Genomic DNA, 22,225 nt, shown 5'->3' on the forward strand with positions numbered 1-22,225 from the left:
ATCCCCGCAACAGGCGACCATTCGTCGCTTTCCGATTGGTCGAGCGTTCGCAAAGGAAAATATCGAAAGCTACTAAGTAAGGCTCAATTTTTGGAACCCATTTTGAAAGTTCTAAACATTTACGATTCTAAGAAGTTGCTAGATTCCGTTAATCGCTAATTGCATAATCGTATCCTGATTGTTTGTACTCGAGGAAAAATGCGCGTATGTACTGTATCTTGTAGCAGATGTATATTTATATATTCAGACTATGTTCCGCTTAATGTTCTCCCTGTTAATAGAAGCCTGTAACAGAAATGTAAAAAATACATGTTTAGAAAGATTTTTAGTTTCTTGGAAAATATATAAGCGAAGGCTTATTTGATATGATACGAAACTGAATTCGAGCAAAATGTAGGGCAACCTTGTGTTCTGAAATAGGACAGATTTGAATGCTTGCAAAAAGATTAATGTATTCGCATAAAACTAGTACTTCGTAGCAATTGCTATGGTGTCCGATGTTTAAAACTGTATTCTAAATACGACACGCTATTTCAAACTTTACCTAGCAGTGATGGCATAATCATCTTCATCTTGTAATTCCTGTTGGCCATGCACAAATTGTACGCAAAATTAACAGTGCGATATTAACATTTCTATTTCGCTTTAGAATCGTAGAACGATTAGATAATTCTGCTGTAAACATCGAGCAGAGGCGTCGCAGTAACGCGAGTCTTCGTTATGTGACGTAGAAACGCGAAAAGTAATTAAGAGTAGCCCCGTGGTGAACCGTAAGTTCGACGGATACAGGAAACCTGTGGACGTGCAATTATATATACAAAAGTGCCGTATTTGTTGAAGCCTATCGTCTTAAAGGTCGTTTATCGTACCGTTCGAGCAAGCGTATCTTTCATTGTAAAAAAATGTGGCATTATTTCTTGCTTGCGATTTTCACGACATTCCATTTTGCGTCGGCTTCGCCCGCCTTCGATTTCGGCGATACATTGGCACTGATCCTCGGTTTAATCATCGGGATCATTGGAATTTTCGCTTGCATCGGTGCCTATGCGCGACATCGAAATCTTTTGCAACCATTATGATCCGGCGCAACTTCAGAATTCATAATATAGTAAGTATATATCGCCGTATACTGTATACTATTCGCCTGTATTCTAAAACATGAATAACGATTTTGAAACATATACTGACTTTTTTCTTAATATTCATGCATAAAGAAGGGGATATTTATAACGATTAACGGCTTTTGAGGTAAGGTTTCAATGATTAGCATACCCTGTGTGCGAAAATCGTTGTTAAGCATATTCAGTGGACGTCTATGGGTGTTCACCGCACGCCCTTGTAATGTCTGCAGCACTTAAAGGACCGAATATTTGCTCTGTTAATTCTGTAATTTTCATAATAAAGTATCATGGAATTATCGTCAGTTGTTATTGAATGTAGTTTACGATAATAGAAGTTTGTTAATCGAGAATAAATCCTATAACAAATGATCCTTCCAATTGTGAATTGTTCTACATTTGGACCCATTTCTTTATTTTCAATACTAGATTTGTTCTTAATTGTTTTATTGCATTAGTAACACGTTTCATTTGAATTGCAGGCTATCCGATGCATAAATAATTCACGAAGAAAATGCCTCGAATGACTGCGAGCATTTTGTATGACAATACATGCGATACTTTTTATTACTGCTGCTTTACAAAGGATAGATGTTAATGCTATTTAACGATAAGATTAACTTGTATACTTTAAATTGTATTTGTTATTGAGATGTGATAAGCTATTTTTGTACGTCGATACTATTGTTTATTAACATAAGATTTGAATAAATATAATAGCGAAACATAAGAATATCAACTGAAATAATCATTTGTTAAGGGTTTATCATGCATAATAAACTAATGCATCGTGAAAAGTATAGAATGCCTACAAAACTGAACATTTCTGCTGCGGACTCTCTTAACATTTAACTTTAATTACAGCTATTCGTGACATAAGCAGTAGATATTGTTAAGTAAACTTACAGAACAGGGTTTCAAAGTTTCTATATTATTGAATGTTTAAAACTATGTAATACAAACAGATATTAATTACTGATATAGCATTTGCTATATCAGTAAAAAGTTTTATATTGTTGTCTACATAATATATATATTCGTAAGTTTTCACAAATGTACAATGCATTAATTAACATTACAAGCTACACTTTAATGCAATTATTTCTCAAGTAAGGAATGGAAGATAATATTGTTCTGAACACAATTGCTTAAATCATACCAAGTTCCTCTCTGTTAAATGACTATAATTACGAAGAACTTCGTATTAACAAAATTTGCATATGCCTCTGTTAATTATAATCCCTTTCCGTACAAGCAAAGGATATAAATTAATTTCATGTCGATTTGCAATTTGTTGGATGCTGATGCATCTTTTATCTAATCAGTCTTTATAAAACTTCTCATAGAATTCCACGCAACACAGCTTACACAATTCTTAAAGCGTCTACGAACTTATATACTAGTTAGCACGGGAAAGCTCTGCAATTATCTCCGTCTAAACGATTTTCACATTTCTCATTTTTATTACAAGCAAGATAACTAAATACTAATACAAGAGATTTAAAAACTCAAGTCAGTTTTTTTCTTTTTTCATTATTACATACATTTTCCTTTCTCAAAAGCTTCCTTTGCACGCATTAATCGTCGAGCTTTAATCTCTACTCAAAGTATCTCTCAAGCAGTACGATCTATAGTTAAATTTAATGTTTTTTTTCTCTCGAGACAAGACTTTGCTGTTTACCCTTAAACACAAGATAGCAAAATAGCAAAAAGTTTGGTATGATTTAAAAAAAAAGGAAGTCGTCGTAGACTCGTAATCTCATAATGCAAGAAAAACCTGTTTTTCGCATTTGCATTTCTCAAAATATCATGCAATGTATTTCGTAAGCTTAAAATAGTATACTTATACAATACGCACAATATATATATATATATAAATCAACAAAATAGTTTATACTTGATTATATATATATATTGCAATTAATTATGTGAATCTGTGAAATAAATTAAATAATTTTAATAAATTAGTTCATAAAATTCTGATCCATCAATATGTACTAAGATTTTGTGTGTGAATTTTAGAATGTAGCAAAATATCTCTCACTTGTTTTCTCATTTTTGTCGCATTCTCTGAAAAATATATCGTAATACCTAAGTGCTGGATGTTCTAAGTTCAATTTCATAGAGTTAGATGCCATATTGGTAGAAGAGAATTATGATGAATTTATATTTAATCATTCTTTCGTATGTAACAGTGCTGTTTGGTATTCTTTGGTAAAACAATAAGAATGTTTTACAAAAAGTTATTCCAATTATATCATTGTTATAATACTAAATATAGTTAAAATCACATTGTATAAAATATGCTCAGAAGAAAACAGTTCATTTCAATATTGTTGGCGAAATTATTTCTGTCCTATTGTCTGTTCGTTTCATCGCATTCAGTGGATAAGCTTGTAAAATTAAAAGCTAATTTTTACCAAACTATGTCACCGTGAAATCATTACATTAAACGCAGTTCGTTTAGAATTTTTTTTTAGACAGCCAGCTTTTATTTAACAATCGAACATAGAAACTGCATTTTCATCAGTAGTCAATCCACCTAACAGTAAACGAACGTATGTACAATAATTATTACACGTTACGCATTTCTCTTTGAGTATTATCTAATAAATTTATTTAAAAGTAACCGTGCAAGAATAATTGCAACGTATTTCCATGAGAAATACGCACAATTACCTGTTATAATGTTTCGTTCAACCAACACATGAATTTATTACGTGGTGGATCAACCAGATATCGGGGTTGGTGATTATTAATTTGCCTTTCGAGAAAGAAATTTAAAAACGCAGTAACAAAATTATAAGTGTATAAAACATGTAGAAGTAAAGCGTGTATGGAAAACGGAGAACTTATCGAAATTCATGAACATCGGTATGCATGCAATCAGCGTAGTTAGTATAGTTCATCGGAGATCATAAAGAGAAAGTTTTGAAAGTAGCCTTCGTAACTGTAATACTGACAATAATAAATCCATGCCAGAAGCAGTATTAACTCGCAACATTAAAAGCGGCGCGAACTGCAATTATTTGAACGAAATAAAGATATAACGTTATAATCATCAATAAACAGTAGTAATATTTGTAGTTATACAAACAAGCTATCCTTAACGATATTGCAAAGTGCAATATGGCGATAGCGCGGATGAAAAAGAATTTAAAATATATCTCCCTGGGACGTAATCCAAGCATTAAAACATTTCTATATTTTGATATCGTTTAAACGTATATCGAATTTGATACCTATACGCCATGTTCCTATTGAGCTTTTCTTTTTTCGTTCTTTTCTTTTTTCATTAGACTCTCAGTACCTAGGACGATTAATCATGTAACTTTTAGATACGAATTTAATTATTCGAAACGAAGGAGGACGTGCTGAATAATGAAATTCCTAGAAAAAGATTCAAAGGAATGAATCGTGCGGACGCATTTCGAGGAATATACAGTTTGCGGAACGAAATATGCCGATTCGCGTGAAACCAGTTTGAACATTGGTAAATGAAATATCTGCGGTACAATAAACATATCGGATAATAGAGTCTAAAAAAGATAGTAGTTGAGATACGATATTAGATAAGATACATGGGACTGCTAACTAGTAACACATGACTCTTTTTTTTGTTTAATAGAAGTAGGTAAAATCGCTAGAAATACATTAAAGCATAACAGTGACTATATTAATCATATTTCTTCTCTGCCTGACTCCTGCAGACACATACATGCACACACGGAACATACATTCTCTCTCTTCGAAGCATCCAGTATACATTAACAGTTATACATATACATCGAGCAGAATGGCTTATAAACCATTTCGATCGTAAGACTAGCTGAGGCCTGTACTAATGTGGACTGTGCTAATTAAAGAATACAGAGCAGAAGTTCTTATAATAAGCATCTTTTGCTAAACAAGGATATTCACTATTCATATAGACACATATATATATATATATGTATGTATGTATATATATATATATGTATGTATGTATGTATATATAAGAGCACAGTACATGTAAAGGCCTCTATCCTCAATTTCATTGTTTCGTTTCATTTCTTTTCTTGCCCAGGAAACTCAATTCGCTCGGTCCAAAATATTCCCTCTGTATGTATCGAGAGCGTCACATTTGCCGCGAGGCACATATCAAACGTTAATATCATGCTCGCGCGTTGGTACAACGAGAATATTTTCAGCGATCACGCACCGGATGTTACACAATTATTGAATACATCCTAAATACTTTCATTCGCGCCTCCCCTTCGTACGCGTATCCCGTGAGGACGAGGGTAGCAATACGTATTCAGCGAGAACCTATATATTTAGAATAACAATCGTAATGATAATGAATGATTCTTCCATAATAGCGGATAAGAGGAACGCGTTAAATTAAGAATGTATTACGGGAACGAATAGATTGAGAAATATAGAATTATAGGCGGCTGAGAGGTTGCGTTATTGATCGATGTGAGAGGGAGGAACGGTTGGATGATCGGTGTTCGCGTGTAATGGTTCTGCCGGCGGTGTACCGTCGTGAGAGTTCCCTATGTGAGGAGTAGCTGGCGTGGCTGGTTGAGACTGAGATTGGGACTGGGACGCTCCCGGCGGGGCGTATATTAGCCTATAGCCAGCTGGTATGAAGAAACCGCCGTGCGGTGTACAGCTGAATGTCTGAAAGTTTGGTATCGTTTGATTCTCGTGATACTGAATGTAACCCCCGCTACCCGTCGCACTTGATATCGGTATAGGCGTGACTAATGATCCAGTGGAGGACACCGCTATATTCGTCCCGTCCGGTAATATGGGTGCGAACTGATACTGGGCCGAATTTATGATTGCCGAATTATGCGCCGGATCCACAGATTCCACGATCTCGCTCGTATAACTAGTAGTAGACTGCTGTGCGGGCATGTTTTGCATGGTTTCAGAAGGAACTACTGGAATTGGTATAACGTAAGCGTGTGGTATCCCAGCCGTTGCCTGCTGCGGCTGCAGCTGCAACGGGGTTTGCTTCAACTTTTGCATAGCTAATCGTAACGTTTCGTCGGTATCCGGATAATTACTTGGAGCCTTTTGCAATGGAGTCTGAGGCGTTGTGCTAAACACTAAATAGTCTTCTGTACCTGGAAGTCTAGTTTGCCCTGCGTTAAATAGAAAATCTTTATCATTACAATAGATACGGATGGAGATGTAATTGGCAAATACGTAACGACGAAGGTGCTGGTCGGAGCTTTGCGTTCAAAGTAATCACTCACCTGTTAGGCTAGTCGTGACGGTGTGATAAAGGACTGGATGATGTTGATGATGATGCTGATGAAGTGCACTTGCTTGTTGCTGCTGTTGGATCAATATTTGTAATTGGTGCTGCTGGAAACGTTCCAGTTCTTCCCTATGCCTTCTTTGCAGCGTTTCCAGTTCCATAGTTTGCCTATATCAAAAGAATGATGATTCGCTATTGTCGTAAACCTTCAACATTTAGCCATTAAAGAGATAAACCTACTTTTTTATGAGCAACTGATACTCCTCGCTCGGCGTCAACGTCCAGAATCTTTCATCTTTCTCTGATTGCTATAAGCAGTGCATTAACGTTTTAGCTAAAGTTCTTAAGGAACCCTACGTGATTTATTAATGCTTGTTAGTAAATATATACTTGCAATTAAAATACATACTTCTACAGTAGGCGCAGCGACAGGTTGAATAGCTTGTGTAGGTGGAATAGAACCTTCGCGACTGTGAATTATTTGGACCGATGTACCTGTAATTGAGAATATATTCAAGGTCCCAATGTCCGCGATGCATCCTCTGAATGTTGACTGTAGATTCCTTACCCTGCGCGTCGTCCACATGATAAATCTTTTGATCCTCCATCTGACTTTTCGATACATCAGCGTGCTGTTGTTGATTTGGCGTGGCACCAGTACCAGGGGGACCCGAGACCTTGGAAACCACAAATCTTGATATTTTTCTAACAGGTTGCGTTGTACTAATCTTCTATAAAAATTGCACAGTTATTTTATACTTGAAAAAGGTATTCATGGTACTGAGATTTCATTGCATGAATATATGGGAACGTACTTCAGAAGCATTCTCTTGTGATTCTGTCAGCACTGGAGTGTTCGTATCAGACCGCGACGCGACGACAGTGGGCGTAACAGTAGCGACAGGCATAGTCGTCACGGGCATAACGGTGGTTAATAAGCTTTGAGTGGATTGCATCGACGGTTGTATTTGAATAGAATTGACAGCGGAAACCGGCGGTGTTAGATGTTGTGGAGATGCTGTTGGAAGAATCGAACCCCTATGGTGGATCTTTGCTAATTCTTGCTCCAGTTCCTGAAGGCGGGATCCAGGTCTCTGTGCTCGAACTTTTACACTCTCCTTGCTAGGGCTCATGGTTTCTGATCCCGAGGGTGCTCCTGGCGTTGGGCTGTCGAGGGAGCAATCTACATGCTAAACAAATAATTAATAACATAAATAGTATTATCAGTTTATTCTAGCATCTCTTAATAGCCTTTCGATAGAACACTTACAGTTTGAGAAAGTGCAAGCTGATGAATGGGGGCTTCCGAAGGTAAGACAGAACTCTCAACACTTGTAGAAACATTTGGATCAGTCAGAGAAGCAGAAGATTGTATTGTTGTTTGAGGCGACAAAGGTCCCTAAAACGAGTTACTTATACCGCATAGCTCTAGTGCAATAAGATAGACTTTTATCCATTATATTTATTTCAAAAAGAATTTGTACTTACTACGCCATGGGTGGTTGAGATTGGCATGCCAATGTTAACGAGCTTCTGCTGTAAAGAATGCATATAAGCATCGTACCCTCCTACTACTTGATGGTTATGAGGAGTAGCTGGGTAACTTATAGGCGGCGTGCCTACGTTCAGTGCTTCGGACGGTTGACTTGTTAATTGCACAAGTTTCTGGTGAAGATCCGCTATCGTCTGCGGACCTGTTCCACCTGGACCGCTTGCTCCACTGGTTATATCCGAGACCTTATCCAAGGAATTCTGTTGGCTGAGCTTCCTATGTTGCTGCTGATGCTGCGATTGCTGTTGCAGTATCTGGTTTTGCACAAACATCGCCGAATCCACGGACTCAACAATTGTGTGCTCAGGGGTTACATCGTGGCTGGAATTCTCGGTCTCCGATAGTAGATGGTATTCAGAACTAATACGCCTAGTGTTCGAACAAAACAGACAAGTATTTAAAACCAAATTCAGTAACTAGAATTCTACTTTCTAATCGTACATACCCAGTTAAAGTATTCAATTCCTGGTTCTCTGTTTCCGACGCTTTCCCTAAGGCTTGTTGGTCCGGGAGTTTCAAATGCAATTGCGATTGATCGGCCACAACAAAGCCTTCTAAATTCTGTGTATCTTGCACGATCTGCTGTTGCATAGGGATAGTTTGTTGCAATTGATGCTGAGGCTGTGGCTGAGACTGCTGAGTATGTCTCCCTGGTATAGTCTGCTGTATGATATTTTGATTCGTAGACGCAATCCACTTCCCTTGCGACAGGGTGTGGACAGATACTCCTTGAAAATTCTGTTGCGACATTTGCAATTGGGGATCCAGTTGCTGGGCTGCGTTGAGTTGCATCGCTTGCTGCAATGGCATCTGAGCTTGATGGGACTGCTGAGTGACTTGAAACGTTTGCGAAATCCCTTGCTGCACGTTCGCTTGATAATTATGCTGGAACTGGGACTGTATTTGCATTTGACTTGCTTCGGGTTGAATAGGCTGGAAATACTGTTCAGACTGAAGAGTAGGCTTATAATCAAGTGTAGCAGCTGCCCCGATATTCACGGATGGATTTGGATCGTGGCTCGTTAAACAATGAGGCGTTACAGATTTCGATTTCGGATTGGAAAGTATGTTCGCTAAATTTTGTGCCAAGTCCGGAAGCGTGGATGAAACTTCCTTTGTCTTGGGCATAACTTTGGGAGCGACTTCCGCATTGACAACTTGGTGGACAGGAACTGAAACAGGAACGGATACGTTTGCTGGAGCAGTCATCATATTCTGAGGGGCTTGCTGGAGTTGCTGGACTGGCTCCAGAACAGTCTGCGGCATAGGCGTGACGTTCGACGCCTCTTGCTGAGGGACAAGTTGCACGTGCTGCACGTGGTGCATGGACGTGCCCGGTATGGGCACCGGTTGCTTCTTATCGTCCGTAAGACTAGCTGTTTCTGACATCTGCGAATCTGTCGACATATTTGACGCCGTAGAAATATTTGAAATCCTACGATTCCTTTCGTCCACGATCGCAGTCGGCTGTAATTGCTGTATTGGGCCGGATAGTATTACATACTGTTGATGTTGTTGCGGTATTTGCTGGGGATGGAATTGTTGCAGCGGTCGCTGAGCTTGCATTTGTCCCTGATGCTGAAGTTCAGGCTGAATATGCATTTGTGTCAAGTTGTGCTGCACGGTGATCTGCTGCTGTTGTAATAAAACATTGCACTGCATTTGCTGAGGTTGATACTGCCCTTGTAAATTCACACCGCTCGGAGGACCCTGCGTATCTTTCTGCGGCACAGTTATGATGTTCTGAGGGGCGGATTGCATTTGTTGAGTAGCTTGGTGCGTTATCCCGGTCCCTTGCATAATCACATTATGTTGACTAGACTGTGCAGCAGCGATGTTCTGCTGCATTTGCTGTACAGGTGGCATTGATTGTCCGGGCACGGTGCTTTGAAGATTAATCGTTTGTTGTCCCGACTGCAGTGCTTGAATATTATCTATCTGTTCCATAACATATTGAGGAGTCTGTATAACCGTCTCAGCGCTGGGCTTCTCAGGAACGGTTGCAGCCTGCGTTTCTAAAACATTCGCTTCTAAATCGTCATGCTTTACTTGTCCCTCATCGGCTATATTAGGTTGCGACAGTACGTTTGACTGCGTCGCTAAAGCGTTAACTTTCTCAGCACTCTCTACAACAGTAGCAGACCCTTCCTCTTCATTCGAAAGAACCTTTTGTTCAACCACAGGACTAACTAAAAAGCGAGAGATCTTTCGGATTGGAACAGGCGCAGTTAGCGCGGCCACTTCCATAGACGAAGCATCAGGTTGCGCTTCTTTGCTCGCCTCCATGTCTTGAAGGTCCGCTGGGTCTTGAACAATAGACTCTTTCGGCAATTCATTCCCTTGACTTCCAGGTGTGTCGTGTATTTGACTTTGCGTGTATGTCGTCGAGCTTGGAAATGTATTAGCAACATCATCCTTGGGCGTCTGATGCAGATCTGATACCGCGTCCGCAGTTGCCACAGAGACCACAGTTTCCTGAGTCTCGGTCGGATCGCTCGGCAAATTCGTCGGTGTTAAAGTGTCCGTATTTTGCGTGGAGGTGGATGACCGTCTGGATGCCTCGGTAGACGTGTTCTCAGGACCCACTTGGCTGTCGGGCGTTTGCACATTCTGCTGCTTTTCCGTCGACGCGCCCGCGGCGGTGATATGGGAAATTATTTGGTCAATCGGCAACAATTTTGTTGGAGTAGAGGTGTTGGAGGTTTCGTCTCTCTGGAAATATATAACGCATAATTGTATAGATGAAAGTGTCATCTCTCTACCACAGAATGATCGCAATGCACGTGAACAAAACAAGACTATGCCATAAATTAAAGAATCTGTTACAAGGTGTATTTAAATGAAAGTACAATAAACAACATGTTCAGAGGAAAATACGTGTCCCTAATGACGAGCATCTACGTCGGAGCGACATTCTTTGCAAAGTTTTTATCATTAATTTGCATCTGGGAAGTGAATGGTTATTGTTACGAAACAACAGAATTTTCCTGAAACATGTTTCTGAGTGCGAACCAAAAAGGGGAGGATCAACAGTAACAGACATTGCATTGTGGAATCGCCTATGTGTGATGAACTTATAAAAACACAGGATGTGTCGTCATATGATATTGCCGTGCCTTAAAAGAGATACACAAATGTCCGAGTACAATGTATCCGTGAATCAAAAAGGATGCACAAACGTCCACGACTGTACGACGAAATATAGGATACGGGGGAAAAGGTACGGCGGGGACGATGAACTCACCGAACGGTGTCTACGATGGACTTTGTACGACGATCGGTGGCTGCTTTGGCGAGTTAGCGAGCCATGTCTCACCTGCTGCGTCCAAAACGATACACACCAATTATATGCACACCCTTGCTTTTTCTTTGTACGGGCATGAGATACACATTCCGAGTGTAACTTGAAATTAGCTAAGCTACTCTGACAATGGAATTCATCAAACATACATATATAGTTTCATTACTTTCGGAGGCAGAATTCAAAAACATCACGACAGTTGTTTCATGTCATTATCTTTTTGCTACGAGTAGAACAGTCCTATGATTCGCATTATGGACTTTTGTGTATCGGATTCTTAACTAGCAATTAACAACACTGCTAACGATACTCGTTTTGTTATGAAAACATTTATTACAAGATCTGTTTTGTTTTCTGATGCGGGAAGGCTGATTTCTAGCGATGGGGCCAAGTTCGATATGTACACAGATGATGCTTTATCTTGCCTCAACACTACTCGCAGTGTACTCGGTCCCATGGCTATCGAATTTCCTTCATTGCAATTCGTACTATCATTTTTAAGACACTGATACTGACAGAATTGAGTACAAGCGGAAAGAAAACTGTTACCTTAGCTGTATCAAGACTGTGGTCACGATCTCTAGGTCGACGACTCGTAACTGGACTACCACCGGCAGATTGATCTGGTGGGCCATGCGCTACTAAAGGCAAAGCTCGCGTGGGATCCAAACGCAGTTGTTTAACGATATCTTCTATCAATTCTATGAAAGTCTCGCACTGAGATTGAGGCAACAAATTTTCGGCAACCTGTGGGAGAAACCACGAAACACGTGATACAAATGTCTATCATCCGATAACAATACAATTTAGTAGAATTCTGATAGAAAGTGCATGCTTACCAAATTGTTAGCAATATCAGTAGGTACCATATCATCCCTATCGAATTTAAATGTTACGGTCTTCTGCTTGCTCGTGTCCAGCTGACACTCAACGGTCACTGATTGTCCCTCACCACTGCTCACAGACAGAACTGTTAATTTGATACCAGGTTTCTTACGTTTTGTGCCAGATCTTTTAACTCTGCATCTCTCAGAGGAGGCGGCGTTTTCAGAACCCTCTTGCGGTATTCTATAAACATTAAACATTCAGTTAGATTCTTCATCAGGATCCGGTTATGTAGTAACTGAAATCTCGTGATTTACCCGTCGCTTGGCACCGTAGTTTGTGACCCGACACTTGCATTCGACAAATTGCTCATGCCCGCTTGATCTTGAAGAGCGGATGGTAAGTCCGCTGGCAAAGATTGTACAGAGTCCATTGTGTCCTGCTTAGGCAGAGACGATCTGTCTGCAGTGGAGCACTGTTCCGTAGTCGAAACGAAATGCTGCTGATTCTGCGAGTTTGCCGTCGACTGTACAGGGACGTTCATCCCGGATGGCATAGGTACAGAGGTGGGCACACTAGGATTCTGCGGGTATTGCATCTGAACCAAAACGTTCTGCTGGGGTTGAGATTGGTGTCCACCATTCTGAAGAAGCGTTGGCGCAGCCTGCATGGTCGGAATTGTAGGAGCCGCTGCGGTTTGTATGTGGGTAGCTGTTGACGAAGTCTGAATGTTAATGCTGGATGGTACGGAGGCTTGAACCTGTCCTGTTTGCTGCTGTATATAAGGTTGAGAAGTTGGAGGTGCTGTGCTCCCAGGAATACTTTGATGAGAATATATTTGAGTTGTAGGCTGACTGGATGATAAAATTTCAACGTGACCGGTGGGATTAGAGCTGGTATACGAATGATATATTTGCTGAGACATATTTTGCTGGTACAGAGGCTGTGTATTGTAACCAGAAGTAGCTGTGGTGTTTTGCTGATAGTACTGCTGATTCTGAACCGATGGAGAACCCACAGAAACCTGGTGGACTTGCTGAACTTGTTGGACTTGCTGAACTTGTTGGACTTGCTGAACTTGTTGAACGTGCTGCACTTGTGGTTGAGAGTATTGCACCTGCTGAGGTTGTTGAATTTGCTGATGCACTTGCTGTTGCTGTGGCAGGATCTGCATCTGAGGCTGCATCTGCTGTTGCATTTGATGGCTCATCTGCTGCGGTACATTCATTTGATTCAGCTGTATGTATTGTTGTTGTTGTTGATGCATATGCTGCTGCTGTGATATTTGCTGAGCCACTTGAGGAAACTGTGGCTGACTCTGTACAGTTTGAGGGGTAGAACATTGCGAAGAAGCCGGGTTTAAATTTTGCGAGACGTGCTGAGAATATTGCTGCTGCTGCTGCTGCTGTTGTTGATACTGCTGCTGCAGCTGCTGATATTGTTGCTGCTGATACTGAACTTGCTGCTGCGAGACTTGGGGCACTTGCTGCATCTGCTGTGCCTGCTGAGGCTGCACGACCGACGTTTGCTGCTGCATCAGCGGCTGCTGCTGAACCAACTGGACTTGTTGCGGCTGTAGATTATGCTGCTGTGGTTGCTGCGCGCTGGACTGCATTTGTTGTTGTTGAAGAGGTATTTGGTTCTGCTGTAATTGCATTTGTACTTGACTTTGCATTTGAATGTTCATGTTGGATTGTATCTGCTGCTGCTGCTGCTGCTGTATCTGCATCTGCTGAAGTATTAATTGCTGTTGCAACAAGTTCTCATTGGCCGTGTTGGTAGAATCTGCTTCTCTGTCCAGGCGTTCTTTCTCTTCTTTGGCTTTACGCTCCTCTCTCTCCCGTAACAAAGTAGTGATCTGCGATTTCAACATTTTCGCCACAGCCTTAACGTCCTCCTCAAGTATGAGGCTGGATTTAGCCATTTCCGAGGCTACCTCTTCCGCGTTGTCAGCTTGTATGTCGAAGTCGAACTGTATCGCCTCGTTCTCTTTATGTTTGTTGGTGCGCTTCTTGGGATCCAACACCCGAAGCCTGAACTCGACGCGCGACAGTTCCGAATCCGCCACAGCGGATTCTCGTGAAACCATTTCCAGCTTCAATCCAACATCGTCCGCAAAAAATTCGTGATTCAAAAGATCTTTGACTAACGGCCGCTCTTCTTTCTTTAATCGAATGCACATCTCTATGATTTCACGAACTTCTGGATTCTCCACTTTGTCATAGCTTTGTGGCTTTACACCCTGTATAATGCATATATTACTTAACATAGTGTTTAATCGATGGAACTACGTACAAACCATTATTGCGCGAAAAGTATAAAGCATTTTGTTTGCATATTATTGAGAGGTGAAACAATTAAAGTGACAAAACTTGGGGAACTTTGTACACGGCGCAATTTCTGCCTTATGTTATCAATCAATAATAATTGAAGCAAAAGATTATTTACCGATACTACGCGCTTATATATTTGCGCTGGTCCAGTACATTCAGAGTATGGGTATTCGCTGGTGGCCATTTCAAGCATGCACATCCCGAATGCGTAAACATCAACGGACTCGTCGTAATGCTCTTCGTACATTTCCGGCGCCATGAATTCCGGTGTACCGATAACACTTTTTGCAAAACTTCGATTTTTCAGCGTTGCAAGACCTAGATCGCCAATTTTTACACTCCCTGTTGTACCAGTAATAAAAATATTGTCGCACTTCAGGTCACGGTGGATAATTGGCGGTGATCTCGAATGTAAAAAGCTAAGGCCTTTCAAGATTTGTCGACACCAAGATTTCACTACTTTCGGATTAATTTTTTTAAAGCGTCTTAGGTACCTGTTCAAGATTTTGTAATTCATTAATACAGTAACGATTGCGATTAAATTGTCCGAGATATTGTAACGCCATTCAAAACTCACGTTTTTAATGTTCCTGAAGTCATAAGTTCAGTGACTAGTACAATGTATTTCCTACGCGTAAGTGTAACTTCCCAATAGTCATAAAATCTAACAATATTTGGATGTTGCAATCCTTTCAACATTTCTGCCTCCTCCCGAAACCTCAGTCTTTCCGTCTTATTTAACTTTTTCTCCTGAAAAAGGATGCATAGATGGATTTGAAGATACAAGAAATTTGCTACTACATAAAAGCATTTAATACAACATTCTCCTTACCTGTAACTCGCACCAAGCTACAGCCACACCAGTTTGAGTATCCAAACCCCTATATACAGTCTTAAAGCTGCCTCTACCGATCTCTTCTTCAAATTTCAAAAATCTACCGTCCGGCGATATACCTATAGCTTTCTCTTCGTCGTCGTCATCTTCAACATTCTGCACTTTGACTTTCATCAACAAATTTCGAACCTCTTCCATAGCCATCGTCTTCTGAGTGAGCTTCTCATCCGCTTTAAAGTTCTCATCCAGCAAAGGGCCGATGAAGCCCTCTACCGCTTCCTCCTGCGTGGTTACTTCCTTTTGAGAATCCTTGGACATTTTGGTTTCGTCCTGTGCACTCGCGTCTTTAACATCCTCCATTTCTGTGTCCAAGGGTGGTACTTTTCCTAACTTACTTAGAGATTCATGAAGTGCTTGGGCAGCAACAATATCACTGATACTGGTGCCATTGTCATCTTCGTCGTATATCGTAACTCCCTCTTCTACCTCCTCCCTTTGTGCCTCTATATCCTTAGTATCAGTTTCCACGATTTCCTCCGACACTTTCGACGTCACGAACCTTGAACTTTTAACCACTTCCTCATTTTGCTGTGTGTTCTTTTTATCCTCAACCACCTCTTCCTCAGAATCCTTAACCGAGACTTCCTTTTCAACCACGCTCGCAGACTTAGAAGATTCGGTAGATGTTTTCCGTTTCGGTTTCTCACCACCTTTACTTGCAGACGTTTCCGCCGCGGACCTTACAGACGTATCTACATTTTTCTCCATATCTGTTTCTTTCGAATTTTTACAACTTTGCTGGTCGACTACTTTTTCCGTAACATACTTAGGTTTAGATCTTGCGGCCTTGTTCTCGCTACTGCTGGATTTCGTGTTTGTGGAAGAGGCGGGTAATACTTTTTGCTTGCTTTGCGTAACTAATTCTTCGTCGATACTATTTGCCGATGTTTTCCTCGTAATGTTTGAAGTTTTCGACGATTCAGAACATTCTGTGGTTGATGGTTTCCGTTCATTCGAGTCTAACGATCCTTTTTTATCTGATACATTCTGTGACGATTCAGCACCTTCTTCACTGACACTATATTCCACGCTCGTCTCATCTTCATCCGATTTTTTAGACTTCACTCGGTCAATTGGCGTTGATGGCGTGGAACTGGAACCTGCGTGTTGAAATAAGATTTCCGTTATAATTTGTGGTTCGTTTATAAGAATTTCTATGCACAGTAACTACGAAGTTCGTACAAGTATAAATTACCTGGCACATTGAACACATTTTCTGTTGCCACGATAGCTTCCTCTGCGTCGCTAAAATTGTGTTCATTTTCATTATCTAATGATGGCGAATTGAGATTCTGAGGCGACGATTTTTCAGAACTACGCAGCGTGGATAAGACTTTCTTTTTAGAAGAAGGCGAACTACTTGCAACTCCGTTAGTTGTTATAGACAGTGGATCCGTGCTGTGATCAGCCCTCTGTGTTCGTATTTGTTTCTTGCAGATTGTTGTAGAGGAACGGCTTAAATTTGATGTCTAAGTAAAATATACATCATTTTTAATAAAGAGATACGTTTAGATACTATTTAGACATTAACCACCCGTTTGTTTTCGTAACGAACCTTTCGATCTCCAGAATTATGAGCACTACTGCCAGCTTGCGAAACAATAGACAATTTTCTTTGGCGTTTATGATTATGTGTATGATTGAAGATCCTCTGAGTGGTAACAACTGAGCAAGGACTTCCACCTTCCTGAGAGGCTAAGTGGCCCACTGCCAAACTAATCCCACCCTGACTATTGCCACCTCCACTGGCCACCAGCTTCGGACATAAACTTGACAGGCCACTACCGCCTGAAGATCGTTGCCTATTTGTCTCATACCTAGAACATTGTTGAAGATGCTACGTAACATTTTTGTCATACATCTTTAAAGAAATTAGAATTTTCAATTTGTTCGCATATAATGTCTTTTCAACACCCTGTTCTGTTTCATCTTAAAAGTCCATAGTCACGTTTATATTACATGAATTTTTCCAAATTTTTTTAATTAGGAGTAAAGTTATCAAAATCTATATCGACGGTACAGCTGCCACTTTAGAAGACAGCAGGGTTTCTTTTCATTTATTTTTCATATTTGCAAGTCAGTACAACTACTGGTAAAGCAAAGTAAAGCTATGTTTAATGGCTTAAAGCGACATTACTAACTTATGAATGTGAAAGGGTAACAAGCAAATGTTACACGTATACACACACTTATTTTACATTTAAGTACTCCTCAGTTACATGGGTATGGGTAGTAGTAAATATGAATTGAAAAACTAATTAGCTTCTCTAGTCTCATCGGTACTAAATGTACATATCACGATTAAAATTATTACATAATGCCAAAATATCATGATCGATGTCTGGAACAACTGCTAAATCCTACTGGTATGATGAAGTATGTAAAACACTTAAACAGCATTTAAACCGCTGAGGAACTAAATTTCGAACACATAGAATGTGCATGAGAATGATGCGCGTTTTGAGATCTGGAAACCAAAAATAATGTACATGACACGATAGCTCTGTCAATGAAGTTTCATCTTTACCATTGGTGTTTCAAAGGTGATAAGTGCTAATCGAACAATCTTATACTGCAGCATAACAATGATCTAAGTCATGTAACTACTAACCTTTGATTATTTACAAAATATTCATACTTCAAGTCGAGGCTCAGTAATTCTGAAAATACATTTGAATTTTCATTTTTATTTTTCAAATAAAATTCTTCAACTTCACCTAACGAATTTGTACCTTTATTACTATAACAGCTTTTGGCCTTATGTATAAATTTCCAATAAGATTTTTTTTATAAAAATGTACACGTGAAGTACGGATGAGATGCATAAATGCTCTTATGAGTTGCATAGTTTCATTATTTAATACATTATTGTACTTTGTTCGTAACGTGTCGAGACAGTAGTTGACATTTTAATGACCTTAAATCGAGGAAGCTACTTTTGCCCGTAGTTATCTTTTAGAAGATGGGTATTTTGAAAGTTGTACCGTATTGAGAAAAAGACTTTGTAAAATGCATTCCAAACTAATGAGATACATATGTATCGATCATATAAAATATATCGTACTTAAATAAGAAGCAAAAAATGAATTACAGCAAAGAAATTAAATGATAGAAGGTAAAAAATGGCAATGTAAGAAGCATGATTTTGATACAGACATCATTATACCTGTCCTGCCTGTTGTGGCCAGATGAGAGGAGCCCTCGCACTGTATTGCCTATAGTTGCTCTCTTTTTAGCTTCTTTCTCCCTTTCTCTGTACCCACCAGCCCCAGTGCTCACCTGATGATCTTGACGAGTGTTTCTATCTCCCTACAATTGATAACCAACGTCACATTGATATTGCAATAAAGGAATATATATATACACATTATCATTTATCCTGCTCAGCGATGAATTACAAGATCAGCTACAAGAAAAGGAAAACAGAAGCCAGTTTGCCAGAAATTTACCTTAATGCTTAAAAGTTTTATACTCAAATTGGTACTCGTGTTTGTTGGTACGGGACTTAAATCGCACCGCACCCTTCTGTGCGACTTCTCAACAATCGGCGGATCTTCGTCTAACTCCAATTGATCTCCAATTGCGAAAGCACGAGTTTGCGTTAACAAAATATCCTCTGTATCGTGCTTGCGACCGGTGCTCACCGAACTCACTGCCTTATTTTCATTGCAGCATCTCGGCATTGCACATAACCAACTTATGAAAGAGCTCACTTTACAAAATGCGTTCCCACGCTATAGATATCGTTCCCTTTTCAATTCGACTTGCGCAGAAATTTAATGCAAACTTTTATCATCGTATTACTTTTTTAGGGGAAGTGATTTGTAGTATTCTTAATCGAGATTAGTTTTCAAACTATAAAATACTGAAAGTATTTATAGCGTACAGAGTTTACAATTTCTATGTTCATCACAGATTCTTTTCTTCTTTGCTCGGTGCATATACTCTGCCACCACAAATTCTCAATAAATATTTAATACCAAAGAAGTTGAACGATGCTGAAATCAAAAAAGATATCCCCATGAGAACCGCAGAGTTATATTACAAAAGCATTAATACATACGACGTGAGCTCGAGGAATGTAATTTTTTCCAAAAGATTTCAAAGGTGCGAGTATTATCATGAGTTATATCCTAATTCAATTACAAGAAAAATACTCTGCTTGTTGTTTGAAAGCTAACTTCATTCGAGAGTTGTAGGTTTAGCTATCTCAAGAACTAACGAACGCAGCATATCTTTGTTCTATTTTCCTTTTTGTTGTACGTAATAAACAAGATGACGTTACCATTCTTTTCCAAAGGTTTGCGTTAAATTCATATGAATATCTTTGTTGGAATAAAAGTCTCAGGACAAATGTACATGCATGTAACATACCATATGTTAAATATACGAATAATGAACCGCTCGCGAGGCAACTAGATAAAAATCATAGCAAATCGCCAGCCCATTCGCGAGGAGTGAAAAGAAAATCAGCAGGCACACGAGCATCGCGATTGGAACAGAATTTCTGCGGATAAACCTTGAATTAATCTACTTTACGGATGGCAGAATCACATGTGTATACGGTCTTTCTTGTAGCACTCTATGTAATTCCTGTTTTGCAAACGTTATATGCTGTATGGATCGTATAAATTTAGCAGCATCAATAGTATAATGTTGATCGCGACTGCCAATAAATGCGAGGGGCAACCGATCTCGGAATTAGTGCTCTAGATATATATATCTATACACGTTATATACAAAGTATTTTTCGTTATTTGTCAACAAGGTGAAACCTGTGCATGTGTGCTATTCTTTTCTCGGAGCTGTTAACGAGAAAACGGGCCACGCGAATACCCGTTCGAACGGAGAAAATCGAGCGAGAGGGGGAGGGCCAAGAGGAGGGCGAAAAGAATGAAAGAGAAAAAAAGGATTTACATCGTCAACTAACGCAGTATGTTGTCAAGCATCATGGAACAGTCACTTGAAAAATGTTGACAGTATATAGAGAGTAGCTGGTCTTACGTATATACCACGTTATACGTATCTCACCGACACACCGTTGCACCGCATGCTGTACACATAAGGGGACGGGCTACGTATTACGGGGTGAAGAGGAAGTGCCGCCACACACGTATACCCGCAAGCAAATCAAATAAATGCACACATCCGTGCACGCGCGCATATAGTCGGGGACACCGAGAGAAGATAATGTGACATCTATCCCAAAAATATCGCGTCGGTGCATATTTTACACGTTGTCCCGCAGCAAGAGGGCCCCGGTCGCGCGGACAGATGAAAATCTGTCCGTCCCCCGACCCCGTCGCGGGCCCATCCCGGATTTTTGACTGATAAAACGCGGCGAGAAGTGGCCGCAAGTAACTTGTCATGCGGAGATGCGTGAACAACAATACCTACACAGTGCTCGCCTGGCTTGCCTAGCGGTATTGTAAGATAATCATTCGGTTATCGATGGTTCTATTACCTCCGACATAGACCCGGTCATATTAGCCCCGCGGCGCACTGATAAACAGCACTCGTAATCCCTTAGTCAGCCGGTACTCACATTTGTATTGCAGAAAATCGCCCGACTACACCCAAATAACCACCATTTTTTTTCACTGGATAATGGCGCGCTCTAGCGGCGCTATGCGCCAACAATGATCAAGTTATGAATTCATGCTGCGTATACACGGGGCGCGATACGTTATCGGGCAAGGCCGATCGCAGTACATTGGAAACTGTCTCGCTGGTCTTATTTCCCGATAACGCCTATCAATCGATTCTTCGGCATGGCGATTTAAACGTCGAGCTATTTTCGGCATTGATTGTTGAATCGTGCAAAAAAATGTAGTTAAAACTAGCAGGGTATGATAACCAAAGCGACAGGATAACTGAATACCGGCATTCCTCGGTTTCTTCTATCTGTGAAACGTATTTTTATATGTGCAAACTTTTTATGTTCCCCGTCTATGCAAATAGTATTCTTATCTCCGTTCTAAAACGTACAATTTTGATTTAAATACGAGTTGCAGAACATTTTCACGGTTTTAACATTCCAAAATTTATGGAACTCTCTTGAAATATGGAAGAGAAATCTGTGAAAGAGTAATTATCGAAAAATACATGTTTTCAACTATAACGACTCGAAAATAGGAACATATAAATTATGACATTCATTTTATTACAAAAACGGAAAAATCCTCGCGGTCGTGGACGCGGGTGATTTGGGCGTAAGTGGAATTCGCCCCAGGGAGGGGGGACCCCGTCCTGAAGCTACAAGGGATTTATTTGTTCGTATAAATAAAAATATAGGGCTTGGATCTTTTATACAGTTTTAAAGTCTAGCGTAGGATTTTATTGATATTTCAATTATTCGACTTTTTACAAGGATTTTAGTTCAAATTTTTATGTAAAAAATTGAAGTCAATTCTTGAAACTGCTATAATTTCCAAAATAATTCGAATTTTGAGAAAGTCCTACGCTAGGTCAAGGATAATATATTCCTGTTTATATATCTTTTTTGTATTTCCTTCTCAGATGATCCAGTCATTCCCGGGAGTGTGGGCCAGTTTTTTTGCAGTGCTCCGGGAAGCCATTTTGTTCGCCGTTAGTTTATACAATTTTTTCATAAAAAAAATTCTAGCAGAATAAAGATACATACTTTAAAACTGTATAAAAAATCGAAGCCCTATATTTTTATTTATACGAACAAATAAATCCCTAATTTGTTGTAGCTTCAGGGTGGGGTCCCCCCTTAATCTTCTATCACTGTGTGTCTCATTCTTATTTAAATCCTTTCATCCAATAATTTGAAAATCATTGTCTTATCCTAATCGTCGCAGACAATTTTTGGCACACCCTATAAAAATTATTTGTACCCTTCCCTTCAAATTTTTACGTATCCCCTGATGTTCAGTTTGTACCAAATGAAATGTATAGTAATTTCCTTGGCATTTATACATCGC

The 22,225-nt window shown here is 39.8% G+C and overlaps 1 protein-coding gene and 1 long non-coding RNA gene across 14 annotated transcripts; one reads left to right on the forward strand and one right to left on the reverse strand.

The window, feature by feature from the left end:
• Window positions 1-50: 50 nt before the first annotated feature.
• On the forward strand, window positions 51-4,517 carry LOC143373666 (uncharacterized). Its single transcript, XR_013086501.1, has 2 exons — window positions 51-1,108; window positions 1,601-4,517. It is a non-coding gene; the product is annotated as an uncharacterized LOC143373666 (long non-coding RNA).
• Wnk (Wnk kinase) lies at window positions 2,562-20,963 on the reverse strand. 13 transcript variants are annotated; one of them, XM_076821105.1, is made up of 22 exons: window positions 20,676-20,814; window positions 18,728-19,276; window positions 18,445-18,587; window positions 16,834-17,095; window positions 16,474-16,747; window positions 15,216-16,378; window positions 14,961-15,133; window positions 14,499-14,877; window positions 13,111-14,292; window positions 12,368-13,074; window positions 12,065-12,293; window positions 11,775-11,972; window positions 11,169-11,243; window positions 8,370-10,636; window positions 7,861-8,293; window positions 7,643-7,771; window positions 7,188-7,562; window positions 6,941-7,103; window positions 6,782-6,867; window positions 6,613-6,680; window positions 6,368-6,540; window positions 2,562-6,253 (listed from the first exon to the last, which is right to left on the reverse strand). In XM_076821105.1, the coding sequence occupies exons 2-22, from the start codon at window positions 18,959-18,961 to the stop codon at window positions 5,568-5,570; spliced, it is 9,399 nt and encodes a 3,132-aa protein (XP_076677220.1). In that variant the 5' UTR covers window positions 18,962-19,276; window positions 20,676-20,814; the 3' UTR covers window positions 2,562-5,567. The 13 variants fall into 13 exon arrangements, with proteins under 13 accessions (XP_076677220.1, XP_076677213.1, XP_076677212.1 ...); XM_076821098.1 differs by lacking the exon at window positions 20,676-20,814 and adding an exon at window positions 20,824-20,963 and having other exon boundaries at window positions 12,368-14,292; XM_076821097.1 differs by having other exon boundaries at window positions 12,368-14,292; window positions 20,743-20,876.
• Between the last annotated feature and the right edge of the window lie 1,262 nt (window positions 20,964-22,225).

This window comes from Andrena cerasifolii, chromosome 10 (assembly GCF_050908995.1).
Source record: "Andrena cerasifolii isolate SP2316 chromosome 10, iyAndCera1_principal, whole genome shotgun sequence".
In the NCBI taxonomy this organism is placed as follows: Eukaryota; Metazoa; Arthropoda; class Insecta; order Hymenoptera; family Andrenidae; genus Andrena; species Andrena cerasifolii.

Excerpts from the sequence above, each read along its gene's own strand:
- Wnk (XM_076821098.1), bottom strand. The coding sequence starts at position 18,961 with ATGCCGAGATGCTGCAATGAAAATAAGGCAGTGAGTTCGGTGAGCACC. Across the intron at positions 12,294-12,367 it reads ACTACGGTGCCAAGCGACGG|AATACCGCAAGAGGGTTCTG; the intron begins GTAAATCACGAG and ends TAATGTTTATAG. Across the intron at positions 7,772-7,860 it reads TCTCAACCACCCATGGCGTA|GGACCTTTGTCGCCTCAAAC; the intron begins GTAAGTACAAAT and ends AACTCGTTTTAG.